Raw genomic sequence first — 18,495 nt, 5'->3', positions numbered from 1 at the left:
AAGTGAGCGGGGTGGAGATGTTGGGGCTGAAGGTTGCCTCTCTGTACCATCCATTCCTGGTCATATACAAGTGGAATGTTGTTTTGCGAAAAGAAGTGACAGGTTAGATGCCGCACAGAGCTAACATGCAGGGCTTCTGATGTCCTGCTTGGAGTACAACAGGATGCTGTCAGAGCAAATGGCAGGGCTTGGATAACAGAGAGAGAGAGATGTCAATGGAGACTGAGGCAAGTTGCCGGATATGTTGGGACTCTAGGCTGTAATAGTGAAGGGTACTATTGGTGAACACTGACGTGTGTTGGCCGAGCTGAGTGGGCTGTCCCGTACTGGAATAGCATCTGGCACTACGGGTCAAGATTGAACTAATACTGGTGTATCTGTGCAAGACTGCTTTTGACTGTAGCAGGAGGGGGTACTGCTGCTCAGGACTGAGGTGTTTGGGGAGTCAGTGGATAATAGTAAGGTTTACTACAGTTTGGAATGATGATACACTGATAAAGCTGCATGAGACCACCACCACCACACTGAAATTGTAAGGTGAGTTTTGCTTTAATTTGGGCTCCAGCTGCATTGACAGAAATATGAGGAGACCCAGCACCTGAATGGTAAGGGGGGTGGAGGGGATGATGCAGATCACAGTGTAGACAGATTGGTGAATTGAGTGTGGGCTGCCAAATACTACTGAATGATGTGCTCGTTCCAGGGATACTATTAGACACAGATCTTAGCTTTAATGCAGACTGCCCTCTTCTACAACAGGAGAAATCACCACTACAACTCTGTTGGACCGAGAATTTAAATCCGAGTACATCTTGATTATCCGGGCAGTGGACGGTGGTGTTGGCCCCAACCAGAAAATCGGTATAGCCACGGTGAGGCATTTTCTGTCTCTAATCTAATGCATGTAGCTGCTTTTCTGTGCAGTATTCATGCTGTATTCTATAGCTTTCTACATTTGAGTGTGTGTGTGCATGGTTTTTGCATGCTCATTATTTCCATATGCGCATGTATGCCAGAGTTCTAGTGTTAGAGAAAGCAGGCTTTTTCGTAGGTTATGACACCTTGTATTGAATAAACCTAACAAGAATCAAAGATGGCATCAGGAGTTTGCAAACCTTTGGAAATCCTTTCTTCAGATATGAATCTGCTTCTGAACAAAGGACCAATGTAGTCTTGAAAGCTTCTGTACTACATCGTCTATGGACTATTGTTATGCTGGTTCAGTTAAAAGTATAAGCCTGCTGAGTCGCCTGCGTGTGTATGTGAGATGTATGCATATGCCTTCAGTCTGCGTGCTGGTTTGTATATTGCAGAGATTTTATACATGGAGCAGTCCCAATCTATGTGTGTGATATCTTTGTCTCTGTTTATTCATATATAAACAAGCCAAGAAACACAGCAATAGAGCTAAGTCATGATAAGATGTAGCAGGGTTATGAGCCAGGAACAGACTGAGCAAAAAAGGAAAGAGGCAGGCTGATATACAATTGCCAGAAAAATTTTACAAATCCTGCTTCACATACAAAAATAACATGCAAAAAGAAGCTGGTACTATGTACAAAATAGTGCTGCTTAGTACACCAGTCTCAGAGGTCAATATTCAAAGGCTTTGTCTGAGTTACATTTGGAGTTAGCAGGACAAAACCTGAGATGTGAATATTTCTTATCTGTTCTCTGGCAAAATTTTGTGTGGGCAACTGGAGGTGGAGCTACAGATGTTCCTGGGCCATGGTTTCACTTTCTCCTGGAAGCATTGAAAATTAGTGCTGCCCAGATAGTCAGCTGGGATGTCTAGTCAGATAAATAGCTGTTCTAAAGTTTGATAACTTTAACTGTATAACTCTATGTGGTAAAGTTACCCAGTTATTTTTATATGGATAATTTTACCAGGATAACTTCGTCCTGACAAAGATAACTGGGTGACTACTCAGATGACTTTATTCAGTGTATATTCAGTGGAAAAATTATCCAGTGAAGTTCTGCAGAATATCTGGTCCATTGAATATTGACACTGGACTTACAGAAGTTTTGCACCCTGAAGGTCTTATTGTAGGGCCTCAGGGGTCCTAGGATATTTGAAAATAGTGATTAGCAATAGAAAAAATGAGGTGACATCAGTAAATCACTATATCAGGCTTTTGACAAGGTCTCATCTATAATCTAGAATACTGCTTTGGTCACCCCTCTGCTGCAGAGATGTGAATATATTGAGCAAGGTTAAAAAAGGACAGTGAAACTTATAGGGGCATTTTGGATGTTCATTGTGGAATATAGGGCATATGTATTCTCCTTTTTTCTGACTCCATTGCTTCATCCTTTGCTCGTACTCCTAAGTTTTCTTTTTTCACAGTACAGACCACTAACACAATAGATTTCTGGAGGATAACTTATGGGCACTTACGGTACACTACATTGTTTTATAAAGAATCTCCCACGGAAATTTGCACCAAATCACAGGACCATATGATATTTATATAGAATAAATGACTAGGGAATGTACAGTAGGGTGCCATCTAATTATACCGCTTGTAACACCACCAAGGCATTGCATGGTTCTACCACCTTTACATGGAATACACAACCCAGGAATGCATGACATCTGCAAGCTAGACTGAGCTTCAGCTGAAGAAAAAAATAAACAATGTGTACATTTGTTCATTTTAGGTGAATATCACCTTACTGGACATCAATGATAATTATCCACAGTGGAGAGATGAGCCGTACCTCATCAACCTGGTAGAGATGACGCCGCCCAACTCTGATGTCACCTCGGTATGTATAGTCACTGGATTCCTGGAGCCGGAGGAGAAAAATCATGCTTTGTTCTTCCTTGACTACTTGGCAAGCTAGGATGATGTAGAGTAACAAGTGAGCTGTTTACCTCTGGAACAACATCAGAAAGACCACAATAAATCTATAAAATACTTGACAAAAGGGGGGGGGGAGGCCATCTGGTTGCTGCCGATGCCAAATAAAATCTCTGTCTATGAGAAATTGTGCTCAAGAGGTAGACAATAGAAGGAGCCTTGACAATGGGGGGGACGGGGGACATTTGTGGGCACTTCTAGCATGCATGCTTTATGCTAATTTCCAATGAGAGACTGGCCAGTCAGTTTCTCTTTGAAAATTAGCCTAAAGTGCATGTGCTGAAAGGATCCACATGCTCTGCTCCCCCCTGCTATTATATGTGGGTGGGTAAAACAGCAACTGTCATTTTTGAAAAGGTCATGAACACGCACTGCTTTCTTCCCCTGACCTATGCACACACCCCCAGGAATAATAAACCATGCTGTAGTTACACGATGTTTAGGTTCCATTTTAGGAGCTACCATCCAGGAAAAAGATCTAGGCGTCATAGTGGATAATACATTGAAAAATGGCAGACAAAAAAGCAAACAGAATGTTAGGAATTATTAGGAAGGGAACGGCGAATAAAATGGAGGATGTCATTATGCCTCTGTATAGCTCAATGGTTAGACTGCGTCTTTAATACTGTGTACAGTTCTGGTCGCCGCATCTAAAAAAAGATATAGTTGCGCTGGAGAAGGTACATAGAAGGGTGACCAAAATGATAAAAGGCATGGAATGGCTCTCCTATGAGGAAAGACTAAAGAGGTTAGGGCTGTTCAGCTTGGAGAAGAGACAGCTGAGGTGGGATATGATAAGGTCTACAAAATCATGAAAGGACTCGAATGGGTAAATGTGAAAATGGTTTACTATTTTGGATAATACAAGGATTAGGGGCCCTCCATGAAGTTAGCAAGTAGCTCAAAACAAATTGGAGAAAATTAATTTTCATTCAATGCACAATTAAGCTCTAGAATTCATTGCCAGAGGATGTGGTTAAGGCAGTTAGTGTAGCTGGTTTTAAAAAAAGGTTTGGATAAGCTCCTGGAGGAGAAGCTCCTAAACTATCAATCAATAGGAAATAACCATTGCTTGTTGCTGACATCAGTAGCATGGTGTCTACATAATGTTTGGTACTTGCCAGGTACCTGTGACTTGGATTGGCCATTGTTAGAGACAGGATTCTGGGCTTGATGGACCCTTGGTCTCAGGGCTGGCACAGCCCACTGTGCAAGCCTTGCACTTGGACAGGGTTGCTGCTCTGGTGGGGGCAGGGGCCTGGAGACACCAGCATACAAAATGGAGCAGACGCCATGGGGGCTGCCTGGCAGAAATCCATCCCGCCAGCAACTGAAGAAGAAAAAAGGGTCCCGGCCCCCCCCCCCCCCTTTCTAGGCTCTTCCTCCTTCTCAAAATGAAGTGGAGGCCGCGGGGCTACCTGGCAGAATCCAACCAACCGGCAAACTTAGTATGGAAAAGGCTCCGGTCCACCCGCGACATAGATCCTTAAGGGAGGCTGCACTGCTCAGATTTGGCATCGAAATGGGCGGGCGTAACCCAAACCCCTGCTTGATCTGATGTAGCAAAATATGGATCCCCTGTGTGAGCTAGCAGCAGCGGCAGCAGCGTTTTAGTGACGCCATCTTCTATTGTTGCGGGACCAGTCTCGCAGTAGGAGCTGCAAATTCTTGCTCCTCCTCTCGCGAAACTAGCCTCGTGGCAGCCCAATCCGATGCCAAATCTGAGCAGTGCAGCCTCCCTTAAGGCTCTTCTATGTCGCGGGTGGACCGGAGCCTTCTCCATACTAAGGTTGCCGGTTGGTTGGATTCTGCCAGGTGGCCCCGCAGCCTCCACTTCATTTTGACAAGGAGGAAGAGCCTGGGAAGGGAGGTGGGGAGTGACTGGGTAATAAGGCAGGAGAAGGAAGACATTTCTGGAAAGCGTAGCAAAGGGTGAGAAGAGGGGGAGGAAAGCATCTACAGGAAGGGAGAGATGGGAAAAATCTAAGGTAATGTGGAAAGAGGAGGGAAAGGGGGAAAAACTGAGATAGTGACTCACTAAGGGGTGAGAAGAATCTCTAGAGCGACAGATAGGGAAGAGCTGAGGTAATGGGAGAAGGGGGCGAATACCTAGAGGGAGGGAGGGAAGAAGGGGGGAAGTCGGGGAAAGAGTCAAGATGGTGAGGGAAAGGGGAAGAAGAGCTGAGGTAGTGAGACTGGGCTGCTCGGCGGTCCCCATCCCATCAGCAGCCAAAGTGGAGTGGAGGGCATCTTGTGATCCTGACCCAATGGAGGCCAAAGTGAAGAGGTAGGCCCAGGGCTGCAGGAGGTGCCAGTGAAAAAAAAGGTGACGCCCGTGTGTGTGTAATAGTCAGAGCGTATGTGTGTGCATAAGACAGGAGGAGCATGGGAGAGAGGTGGTTTGTGTGGGGAAAATGCGTGAGCGAGAGAGCGCGTGTGTCAGCACGTGTGATTGTGTAGGAGAGAGGAGCATAAATATGTATGAAAGAAAGTGTGTGTGAATATATGAGAGAGAGGAGAGAATTTTTGTGCCTTCCCATACCTACTAATCCACAACTATCTCAGAATGACTGGAAATTGAAATTTCTCAGGTATGGAGAGCAGGAGTTTTTTGGGGTTTGTTTTTTTTTAATCCTTATTAGTTTGAATTATTTGGTGCTATTTGCTCGGTTGCTGTTTTGAAATATTCTAGTGGTATTTGGGAAATTAAATCAATTTATGAGTTTTCAATTATTGGATTTTTATTCTTCTGTCTTGAAATATTTATTTTGTTATTAATATGGTTTTTACATTGTTGCTTGTATTCGGAGTCTGGATTGTTGCGGTTTCAATTTTACTTTTTGTCTGCACATTTTTATTTATACTTTATAGTCTCCTTTTTTTAATTCTGTATTTGGTGATGGTCTGTGTGACCAAGGTGAGGTATTCTGCTAGCATGTAGTTTCTGTGAAAGGATCTATAGCAGCCTAGTTTGTTTTGTTTTCCTGATAAGAGGTGTATTGGCCTTTTAGGTGTATTGGCCTTTTAGGACCTGGTGTAATATTTGCAGCATTGATCTATTGTTGTATTGTTCTATTGTTTTATTGTAATTTTCCTCCTTGAGTTCATTGTAAACCGGCATGATGTGCTTCACGAATGTCGGTGGATAAAAGTTAATAAATAAATAAAATAAATAAATAATAGGTAAGATTGTTGTTATTGTTTGAATGATGGCAGTTAGTGGTGATCTGGATTGGGAAGTTTACTATATTGTAATTGTTCAGTCATGGATTTCTGAGGGTCAAGCCCATATCCAACACAAGTTACAATAGGTCTAATACCTTATGGTATTTTTAAAGGTTTTCTGGTTGGTGCCACAGCAGTGTATGTAAACATAATAATACAGGTTGTTGTAAGTGATATTTTACCTTAGACGTCTGTGCTCTGAATGTTGTTTTTAATATAAAATATGTTTTTATAAATGCATAATTTTTAAGTGTGTATCTGTGTAGAGGGCTGGGGTGGAGATGGAGGTGGCTTTAAAGTTCTTCTAGAGCAGTGGTCCCCAACCTTTTTTGCACCAGGGACCGGCTTCAAGCAAGACCATTTTTCCATGGCCCGGCAGGGGCGGGGCTTTGGTCATATGGGGGCAGGGTTATGGATGGGGTTGGATTTTAGTGCGTACTTATTTAATTATGACATTTATAAATCCTGCACCTCCAGTTCTGTAACTCTGTGCATCCACTGAAATTCCCCCAAACAATGGAGCTTGAATGTTTCCCTTACAGCTCATCATACTAAAATATGTTTACAAATTCTGGTGTCACCTCACAGTAACAGCAGCACAAACACCTTCCACTGCCAGGCACATTGTGAACTAACACAAAACCCAGCAAAAAAGATACTCAAAATCTATACTGCAATCCCATCGTAACATAATAGTAATAACACCAAGGACTCAAACAACAATAACCCTACCTGTGAAATAGCAAGGGTAAATATTACACTGGGTCCTAGAATACCAATATACCACCTACTGAGGAAACAAAACAAACCCGATTTGTTATAGATCCCTATACAGCCACTACATGCTAGCAGAATCTCTCATCATGGTCACACACACAGAGCAGAGACAGACCCTCACCAAATACAGAATACAAAATAAAGGAGCACAAACTAGAAAAAACTGAAATGGAAATCCCAAGAAGCCAGACTCTGTGTATTAACAATGGAAAAACAGAGCCACCATTCCTCATAAAACAAATAAAATCAAGAAACATAAAGCATCAGTTATAATAGTAAAACCATACTAATAAAAGAATACTTTAAAACTACTGATAAATAGAATTTCTATTAATTAAAATCATATACATTTTGTACAATTTCCCAAACACCAATAAAATATTTCAAAACAGCACATATATCAAATAACACACAATAATTAAAACTAATAAGGATTTTAAAAAGCCCCTGCTGTCCATACGTGGGAGCTCTTGATTTCCAGTCACCCTGATATTGTCGAGGATTAGGAGGTTATCCTCTCTCTCTCACACATACTCACATGGTCATTCTCTCTCACACATACACTGTCACATACATACACATTCATGCTCTTATACTCACCATAACCTCTCGCTCTCACAGACACTGACACACTCTCAGGCTGTAAGATACTCTCTCCCCTCCACACACACACACACACATACACTCTTACTCCCCTGGATTTTCTCATACACACTCATGCTCTCACTATCACTGGCTCCCTCACAACCTCAGAGCCTCTCTCATTCCTCTGCTGCCACTGTCACTGCTGCCACATGGCTATTGGGGAGGCGCTGATTGCTGCAACTGGCACTGAAGCCCATTCTGCTGCCTCCTCTGTGCAGGCCCCATGGGCTTCCAGTTCCTCCATGCTGATCTCGTACATTGTGAGATCCGCATAGAGAGAGTGCTACTCTTGCACATTCCCAAAGATTACATGTGCCAATCAGTAAAAAGTAATTTTTTTTTTTTTTACATCTGCTGTCTGATCTTACTTTTCTAATCAGTTAGTCACAGGCTTTTTTTCCCCACCTTCCCTTTCTTATTTTTTTGCCAATTCCTTTTATATTGCCTTTTTTTCTATTTCTTTTCTCTCCATCTCTCTTCTTCCCTCAAACACACAGTCAGGTTCTCATTCTCACATGCTTTCTTTCTCTCTCTCTCTCTCTCTCACACACACACACAGGCCCTCACTCTCACATGCTCTCTCTCATACAATCATTCATTCACACAGTCTCTCACTGGCACATGCTGTCTTGCTCAAGCACAGGCTCTCACTGTCACAAGCTGTCTCTCTCACACACACAGAGGCTCTCACATGCTGTCTCTGCAAACATTCAGGTCTTCACTCCCACACACACAGTCTATCAACTCATCTCATACAAGCACACATACACACTCTACAAACCCTCAGCCTCTCTCTCACCTCTGGGCCTCCTCTTCACGGGCCGCTGCAGAGCCCGCAGCGGCCCTGGTCTTCTTGGGCCGAGCTGCTCCTCTTCTGCACGTGGCTGATGCTCCTCCTCCTTCCTGCCCATGCGGCTCCGGCAACATTTCTCTTCCGGGGCCGCGTGGGCAGAAAGGAGGAGGTGCACCTGCACATTTAGATGCGACTGTTTTCTTCGGGCCGTGGTGACGTGAGTTCCACCACAGCCCTGCTGATCTTCTTGCTTTTTGGGTCGTGCCTCCTCTCTTTTGGGGTTGGAGGAGGCGGGTCTCCAGCCTCACCCCGCCTCCCCGCAGCAGCGGCAGCCAATGAACGGTAGCCGGAGAGAGCGGCACCGCAGACCGGCAAAAAACCCCCAACGGCCCGGTCCGCGGACCGGTGGTTGGGGACCCCTGTTCTAGAGCATCCAATAGCCTTGAATGGGCCATGGGTTCCAAAGGAAAGGGCTTGGTCCTGAATAGGAAGGAATATCAGATTTTAAAGTTTAGATTATTGGAGGGAGATGATTGAACTGGGGGACGGGGGGTGGGGTGGGGGGAGGAGGGGCAGCACAGTAATTGTTCACACAGGGCAGCAAAAAAGCTAGCACCGGCCCTGCTTAGTCTGACCCAGTATGGCATATCCTATGTTCTCGTGTAATGCTTCCTCACAGTCCAGCTAAAAGCAAGCAGACTATAGAGGAACATGTCAGAAAGGTCAATCTAAGCACATGTGAATCCATTTTGCCATCACTATGTTGCTTTGAAAATTGCCCTATGTACACCTTTAGGCATTTTAGAGGAGAAAGAGGGATTCTTTTTTATTAGTATTTTACATTTTTTGTTTGTTTGTTTTTGCAAATGCTGACTTTTTTTTTGCGAGTTTTTTGTTTTTTTCTCAAGTCTAAAGCTTGCAACTTCCTTCAAAGAATACTTCTGAAGAAAACTGATTCAACAGGAAACAGCATAAGCACTGGCAAGTTAGATGCAATGCACTGATAAGGAAGACAGAGAGAATTTATTTATTTAACACTTTTTTATACCGATATTAGTAGCTACATCATATCTGTTTACAGCAGAACTGAAGGTAGAAATTACATTAAACGGGTGCAGGGAAGGGATTAAATAGGAACAAAGATATAGCATGGAACTGGCAAACAAGAACAGGCTGCTTGCAATCACAATACAAACAAGGAAACAAGATAAAACATTGTAATAACTTATACCAGGTATCAGGTTAAGAGCTGGCGCGACATGTGTTAAGGGAGCAGGTAGGCCTGTTTGAAGAGCCAAGTTTTTAAATTGGTTTTGAATTTACTGATACAAGGCTCAAGCCGGAGGTTTGTGGGAAGTGAGTTCAATTTGAAAAGAAGTTTGCTGTAGAAGCAAAAACTCACACTTGGGGATGACAAAACCATAGCAAAGAGACTAAATGAATTCTTTGCTTCAGTATTCACTGAGGAAGATGTAAGAGATATACCCATGTCAGAAATGATAATCAAAAGTGAAGATTCAGAGGAACTGAAACAAATCTCAGTGAACCTGGAAAATGTACTAGGGAAAATTGACAAACTAAACAGTAGCAATTCACCTGGACCAGATGGTATACATCTCAGAGTGCTGAAAGAACTGAGAAATTAAATTACAGACCTGCTATTGAAAATTTGTAAACTACCAATAACACCATCTATGGTACCTGAAGACTGGAGAGTTTCCAATGTAAGGCCAATTTTTAAAAAAGGATCAAGGGGTGATCGAGGAAATTACAGACCAATGAGTCTGACATCTGTGCCAGGCAAAATGATAGTTTCTATCATAAAGAATAAAATTGCTGAACATATAGATAAGCCTAGTTTAATGGGAAAAGGCCAATATGGATTTAGCCAAGGGAAGTCTTGCCTCAGAAATTTGCTACCTTTTTTTAAGGGCGTAAATAAACATGTGGCTAAAGGTGAGCCAGTTGATATAGTGTATCTGGATTTTCAGAAAGCACTTGACAAAGTCCCTCATATAGAAACATATAGAAATGACGGCAGAAGAAGACCAAACGGCCCATCCAGTCTGCCCAGCAAGCCACGCAGTTCATCCATTTATTTTATTTTTCCCACCCTTTTTCTCCCTCCCACCCGTCACTATTGGCTTCCAGCACCCTCCGGCCCCAACTCCCTTCCACCCCTCCACCATGCAGAGAGCAGCGCCGTATCCGCATCCCAGTGAACATCCAGCTCAATCAGGGGTAGCATCCGCCGCAACAAGCAGGCCACACCCCTGCCCCATACTCTTACCCACCCCTGCTTTGTTTGTTTCTTGTTTTTTTTTTTTTTTTTTGGAGATGGCAGCCCTCCGTGAAGGTGGAACACCAACCACTGGCCACTGGCATCCCGCTCCGTGAATGCCTCTGTGGCTTTGCACTCATGAAAGACTTCTTAGGAAATTAGAAGGTCCTGGGATAGGTGGCAGTGTCCTGTTGTGCATTGCCAACTGGTTAAAAGATAGAAAACAGAGTAGGGCTAAATGGTGAATTTTCCCAATGGAAAAAGATAGTGGAGTGCCCCAGGGATCTTTTCTGGGACCACTGCTTTTTAATGTATTCATAAACTTGGAAATGGGAACAAGTGAGCTGATCAAATTTGCCGATGACACAACATTATTCAAAGTTGTCAAATCACAAGAGGATTGTGAGAAATTGCAAGAGGACATTGCAAAACTGGGAAACTGTGCATGCAAATGAAATTTACTGTAGACAAGTGCAAAGTGATGCACTTAGTGAAGAGTAATCCAAATTATAGCTACACAATGCAAGGTTCCACATTAGGAGTCACCACTCAGGAAAAGGATCTAGCTATCATCGTTGAAAATAGTTGAAATCTTCTGCTCAGTGTGCAGCAGCAGCCGCCAAGAAAACAAATAGAATGCCTGGGATTATTAGGAAACGAATGGAGAATAAAACAGAGAATGTCATAATGCCTCTGTATCGCTCCATGGTGCAGCCTCTTCTTGAGTACTGTGTTCAGTTCTGGTCACCACATCTCAAGAAAGATATAGCAGAATTATAAAAGGTACAGAGAAGGGCGACCAAGGTGATAAAGGGGATGAAACATTTCCCCTATGAAGAAGGGCTTAAGAGTTTAGGACTCTTCAGCTTGGAGAAGGGACAGCTGAGAGGAGATATGATAAGAGGTCTATAAAATAATGAGTGGCATGGAACAAATAAATGTTAATCAATTGTTTTCTCTTTAAAAAAGTACAAAGACCAGGGAACACACAATGAAATTACTGGGTAATACATTTAAAACTAATAAGAGAAAATATTTTTTTTATATAAGCACATAATTAAGCTCTGGAATTCGTTACCAGAGGATGTGGTGAAAGCTATTAGTGTAGCTGCATTTAGAAAAGTATTTGGCAAAGTTCCTGGAGGAAAAGTCCATTAACAACTATTAAGGCAGAGTTGCATAAATCCACTGCTTATTCATGGGATAAGCAGCTTGGAATCTATCTACCCCTTGGGATCCTGCCAGGTACTTGTGGCCTGGCTTGGCCACTGCTGGAAACAGGATACTGGGCTTGATGGACCCTTGGTCTGACCCAGTATGGCAAGCCTTATGTTCTGATGTAAAGTCTTTCAGATCCTTAATTATGTTTATTATTGCTTGATTAATCGCAATTATAATTGTAAAGCCAAGCAATGTATAAACTAAATCAAATAAGGCTAACAAATTAAAGTTAGAAAAGCATAAAAAAGATCAAAGCGAATACAATTTCAGTTTTATATACAACAAACAAATTAAAACGATTAAAATTGGAAAATAAAGCAATGACATAATATAAGTGATGTAAAAATAAAACAATAAAAAGACCATAAAATTTAAAATAAAAATGGTACATCAGGTGAGGAAAAGCCAGTAAAAACAGGTGTGACTTGAGTTCTTTCCTAAATTTCACAAACTCTTTCTCAAGATGAATATTAAGGGATAAAGAGTTCCAGAAACAAGGAGATAGATAGGAAAAGCAAATTGCTCTCGAAGTTTCAGAATGCATATTCCTAATGGAAGGCAACATTAGAAGTTCTTGTTGTGAGAACCTTGAGAGGAGAGATAGGGAGAGATCACAGATGCAAGGTAAGAGCGGGTATGCTAATGCAGAGCTTTGAAAATAAGACAACCAGTTTTAACTGGATGCAACAGGACACAGGGAGCCAATGTAGATAAACTAAAAGGGGGTTACAAGATCAAATTTAGATTTATTGAAGATAAGCTTTGCTGCAGTGCTCTGTGCTAGCTGAAATTGTCTGAGTTGAGTAGTAGAAAGGCAATGTAATAAATTATTGCAATGGCCTAATCTAGAAAGTATGAGAGAATGAGAGATTTTTTTTTTCCATCAGCGCAGAAAGAAAACTGAAGTCTAAAAACAGAAAAAATAGATGGCACAGATGCCTCAATTCATATAATTTCCAGAGAAGGCGGAAGATACAGCTTCCAAATTCAAAAGAACATCCGAGACAAGATAATGTGCTGCAGTTCACCCCGATTTTACAAACCTTATGCTCAAATATATATATAGTTCTGCCCAATACCTGTCCTCCCCTTCTCCCCATCCTATTGAGCTTTCACCACCAAAGTTCAATCCCTAATAAAGGATGAAGGGGACTGGAGAGTTAATTAGATCATTATTTACTTGTATTGCTTTGCATTCAGACCAAATTATGTATCATTTTAGAGAGCCTGATCAGTGGTTTTTCCAACTGTGCAGGCTTTATTTATATATATTTTTCGCAAAATGTTCAGAATCATCATTATTTCAGTAAGTGCTATCAGCATACAAATTACTGTTCCAACACTTTCGCATTAGGTTGAGGGGAGGGAGATTCAATAACCAACTGGTGGTGAGGGGAATTGAACTAGAGTCTTCACAGCCGTAGATCTGTGCTCAGACTCCTGTGCTACCCTGCTTGCCCTTCAGTGGGAATCGGGGGCGAGGAAGAGGGAGAAGCAGGTAAAAAAGGCAGCAGTGTAGTTTGAGGATGAACGTGAATCATTCTTATTAATCCCAAGTTAGCTCTGCTGCAAACCTGGGGGCTGTTGCTGATGGAAGAGTGGATTTTCCGCCCGCAACATTAATTTCTTGCATCATGTGTACTTCACTCTTTTTCTTTTTTTTTTTACCAAGCTCTTCAGTCATCAAGCTTAGTGCTGGAATGCCTGCTGTGGCTTAATAACACAGAAAATTAATTTTTCTCTTCTGTTTGTCAAATATAATTTATTTCTGTGAAATTAAAATAAAATATTAGAATGGAGAAGAAAAGCATTGTTTGTTTGTATTCACATGCTGTGGTCTTTTATGTATTGTGCCAACCCTGCCCCTCATCTTTCTGGACCAGTGTTTCTTTTCAAACGGGCCAATTCAGTAAAGTCCGCGGGAGAGCGGGCGAACACCCGCTCTCCCGGCTTGCGCACAGGCCACTCGCCTAGGCGCGCGATTCAGTATTTAAAGGAGGCGCTAGGGACACTAGCGCGTCCCTAGCGTCTTCTTTTGCCCCGGAGTGGCAGCTGTCAGTGGGTTTGACAGCCGATGCTCAATTCTGCCGGCGTCTGTTCTCGAGCCCGCTGACAGCCACGGGCTCGGAAACCAGATGCCGGCCAAATTGAGCGTCCGGTTTTCGACCTGACAGCCGCTGGCCCATTTTAAATTTTTTTTCTTTTTTACTCTTCGGGACCTCCGACTTAATATCGCCATGATATTAAGTCGGAGGGTGCACAGAAAAGCAGTTTTTATTGCTTTTCTGTGCACTTTCCCGGTGCCCGAAGAAATTAATTTCTGAAAGCAAAATGTGCGGCTTTGCTGCACATTTTGTTTTCTGAATCGCGCGGGAATACCTAATAGGGCCATCAACATGCATTTGCATGTTGAGGGCGCTATTAGGTTCGGGTTGGACGCGCATTTTCGGCCCCTTACTGAATAAGGGGTAAGGGAAAACCTGCGTCCAATGGCGGGTTAACAGTGCGCTGTGTTGTTTAGGATAACAAAAACATGTATTTATTGCCTTCACTCGTTCAGTTCCCAGAAAATGCACATATTCAAAGTGGCCTTCTGATTATAAAGGTCAAATATGCCTTATTCTCATGGAAATATACCACACAGCATATAGAAGACAATTTTCAAGTCTTTTACCCAGACAAATACTGATTTAACTAGGCAAATCGGTTATTTGAAAATTGCCTAGCACTTACCTGGGGAAAAGTATACATGGGATCAACAGCAAACGTACTTTTAGTGAAGTAAGGATTAGGTATTGCTGGAAGCGTGATTAGGCCGGGGAAGGGGAAAAGATGATTATGTACGGTAAATCCTCCAACCTATGGGAAGACCCACATAAATAATTTTACCTCTCAGCTGTGTGGTTTAGAATGGACATGATTAATACACCTAAAGGTTCTCCCAGGGATGGAAGGGAGAGGATGAAGCCGAAAATAAAAGCAACGTAAAATAAATTTGTAGTATTACTATTGCAAGTAATATAAGCAAAATCAGTGCATGCACATTTATATAACATATTTGGATTCGTATACTCTTTGAGAAACAAAAGCACATGGCATTATAGTAAAAAGAAAAAAAGCACTGATTAGCATTGAAATTAGCTTTTTATAACAGAAAACCACTAACTCCACTTTAAATACCTGTTCAGTTTATTTGTAAAAAATTAAAGATTATTGTGGTTTCAAAATTCTCTTCTAGATTCTGGCCAGAATATTAGCATAAATTCTCGGTTTAATCTCATGTGATGGTTGAATCCTTTAGATGAACTTCTCTATAATCCAGATGGGTAATGAACAGTGACAGATGCTTGAGATCCAGCTCTCAACATAGATACAGGATTAACAAGCTTCCTGAAGATGACTGTCCAAAATCTCCTCTCTATTCTAAAAAAGACTGCGACAAATCTTTGGAAACTTCCCTGAGCTAAATTAGTCTGAACAAAACAAAATCATTTTAAAAACTCACTTTAATTCTCTCGCATAAAAAAAACACACAAAAGGCTATGCATGTTCCTGCTGGCAGAAGAGAAAAACACCAGAGACAAAAAAAAAAAAAAAATTTCTCATTCTGCAGGCAAGTTGCAAATAAACCTCATCTCATGGCTATAAGTATATTACTGTCTCTCCCTCTGCCTATCTTTAAACAAATGCATCATTATCTTTTATACTTAAATTAAAAGTCTCATTAGTATTTAATCCCTTGCCCCTCATTAGCTTCAGGCAGGTAAACCCACTTCTGTTACAAAAGCCTACCATTGCCCCTTAAAATATAAATAGTATTTCATGGAAAGTAAATTATAATAATTTCTAATATCTTTCCCTGTCCATTAATGGTCACTTGATGTCAGTTTAATTTGGAAAATAATATAGCATTGGCTTCTAGCCAAAATGGCCCTCCTGCTGACAAGACATGGTCATCAAAGACAATCTTCCGGGGGGTGGGAGTGGGGGTGGGGGGGACAACAGTTTAACAGTCAACTTTAAGTGCAGCTAATTACCTTTCCCATTGTCTTTGAAAGAACATTTTTCATTTGCATGCTTTGAAAATAACAAGGTGGCCAGAGGCTCTCTTTTGAAATTTAATTTACCCTCATTAAATCTATAAATTGTCCCTTGATCAACGAATAGATTTTTCTGTGGAAAACACATTGTATCAAGTATTTATAAGTTCAATGCATCAGCTTGACTCTATTAAATCAATTCTTAAAATGACTTACATTTTTTAAATATTTTATTTTTGGAAAGATTTCTTCTCCTAAACGCTTCGGACCATTCTTCACGGTTAACCAAGTTTATAATCTTCACTTGTATATTTACCGCTCGGAGTCATTTTTAATCATCGGTCCACTCGAAATATTTTTTGGGATATATATGGAAACGAATTTCTGTTTTTTTCTTTTTTAAAAAATGAAAAATGGCACTTCCCTTTGTGTGGAAACTGAAAAGCCAGAGTCCAACGTGAAGTCACGTTTCACGTGCTGCTGCCTCAGGGACTCTTTGGTTTATTCAAGCTGCCGCTTGGTGCAAGGAATCTCTGGATATCCTCAAACGTTCATTCCAACGGGGAGGATCCATTATATATCTTCTGTAATAAAACTGCTTTAGTTTCATGTGTGATACAAAACTTAGCACCAAGAAAATGCACATCACGGACAACTGAGAGAAGCCTTTGGAGAACCTGCTTACCCAATACTGTGACCATTTTCTTCTTCGGCGTATAGGTACTGCCGAGCTGAAATCGGGTCTAATTTATATGTTACTCACGTGGCCATTGACATGCTATGATTGACAGACAATTTCATATGGATTAAAATAGGGAATCACATGAACTAGACCCACTCTATTTCCTTATTTAGCCCATCTGATGTGACTGATTGTAGATTGAAGATCCACTTTTGTTCCCATTGGACCGATCTTGGAGCCATACAGAATTACACAGCGCTACATTGGTAGAGTATCTCAAGCACCAACGAATACCAAGAGGATTACGGATGGTTAAAGAACCCAAGATTTATACAGAATACCCCGAGTTTTTAGAAAAATGGTCCTTTTAGTCTTAACAAATGCTCTATGGACATGATGTTACTCATCGTTAGTCAAGCACATAAGATTGCGGCAGAACTTCAGGAACAAGCACAAACAATGCTGAAATCATTAAAACACAATGTGGCATTAGACATCTTTGATACTAGTCTACAGGAATTTAAACAGAACATGGAAATATTAAGGCCACTAAAATCAATAAATTTCAGAGAGACGAAGCAGATTATAAAAAAGGAACCATTTATCATTGGCTGAATCCAGATCAAGCTGATAAAAAAACCCAGACATGTTACTTTCAATTTCCCTGATAGTTCATCCGGTAGCAATGAGGAGCTAACGTTGGGGGAGCATGCTCGGCAGCCCCCATACAGGGGCCAGAACACTCGTGGATGGCGGCGGGGAACTCGGAATTACCAGAACACAGAATGGAGTCGGCCAAGGACCTGGTCGCAATTTCCAACTTGCAATTTTCCACCTTAAATAGTACGGAGGGGCATAACACATCTTCGGCAGTGATCAACATTTCAGGATGTGCACGGACTCCAACCGATGAAATAATATTAAACAAGGGATTAAATTACGTCCCCATGCAAAAACACGACCCATTCCAGTTCCGCTGTTTATTAGACAACCACAACGGAAATTTTTTTTGTCTCGATCCCCTTCTTTTCCAACTATATCATCTCTTGTCAAGCCTATATCCAGATGGAGTCCACTCCCCCCCCCCCCCCCCCCGGGAGATGCTGCTGTGAACACTTTTCAAGAACTAGTCCTACGGGATGTTCAAAAGATTGAGAAAGCGAAACAGCACACGTTTTTAACATGTCCCATTCAGAATCCCAGGCACTTCAACAGCTTAAAAATAGGAAAGACATAATCATCAAACCCGCTGACAAGGGAGGTGCGGTGGTGGTTATGAGTAAATCAGCATATTTACAAGAAGCACACCGCCAGCTATCTAATACCATATTCTATCAAGAACTCACGGAAGATCCCACACACGATATTATGGCTGAAGTCAAAGAAATAGTAGAGCGTGGCCTCGAGCAGGGCTATCTTACTAACGCGGAACAAGATTATTTGATTAATAAAAATCCTTGGATACCAATTCTTTATCTCGTACCCAAAATTCATAAAACTTTGACCCGCCAGGAAGGCCAGTCATGTCAGCCAATGAGTCTGTGTTAGAACCTATTTCCATATTTTTAGACAAAATATTACAACCATTTGTTTCACAGGCACGCTCATACATTAAGGACAGTTCCAGCATGCTCCAGTATTTAGCCACCGTCAAATTAACCCAAGATTGCTTATTAATAACCATGGATATTGAATCCCTGTATACCGTGATCCCCCAAGATCAAGCTGTATCAGCAGTTACCAAAGTGTTGGAATCACGTCCTCAGCCGCAACGCATACCCACAGAATACATTATTGAGATACTGAAATTGGCCCTTAGCAAGAATTATTTCATGTTCAAGGAGAAATGTTTCTTACAGATCCGAGGAACGGCTATGGGTGCTGCCATGGCACTGGACGTGGCAAACATTTTTGTTACTACCTTTGAATCATCTCATATCTATGATTGTGCATGGAGTCAGCAT

General features: G+C 41.7%; 1 protein-coding gene across 1 annotated transcript in view; it reads left to right on the top strand.

The window, feature by feature from the left end:
- The window catches only part of CDH23 (cadherin related 23), a 1,814,588-nt gene that overhangs the window by 1,271,456 nt on the left and 524,637 nt on the right, over positions 1-18,495 (top strand). Inside the window, exons 20-21 of the mRNA XM_029608940.1 lie at positions 760-872; positions 2,665-2,772. Of these exons, the coding sequence (XP_029464800.1) occupies positions 760-872; positions 2,665-2,772 (221 nt within the window). The remainder of the gene's footprint in view (positions 1-759; positions 873-2,664; positions 2,773-18,495) is intronic.

This window comes from Rhinatrema bivittatum, chromosome 7, assembly GCF_901001135.1.
Source record: "Rhinatrema bivittatum chromosome 7, aRhiBiv1.1, whole genome shotgun sequence".
Lineage (NCBI taxonomy): Eukaryota > Metazoa > Chordata > Amphibia > Gymnophiona > Rhinatrematidae > Rhinatrema > Rhinatrema bivittatum.
This window is presented reverse-complemented; position numbering and strand designations above follow the sequence as displayed.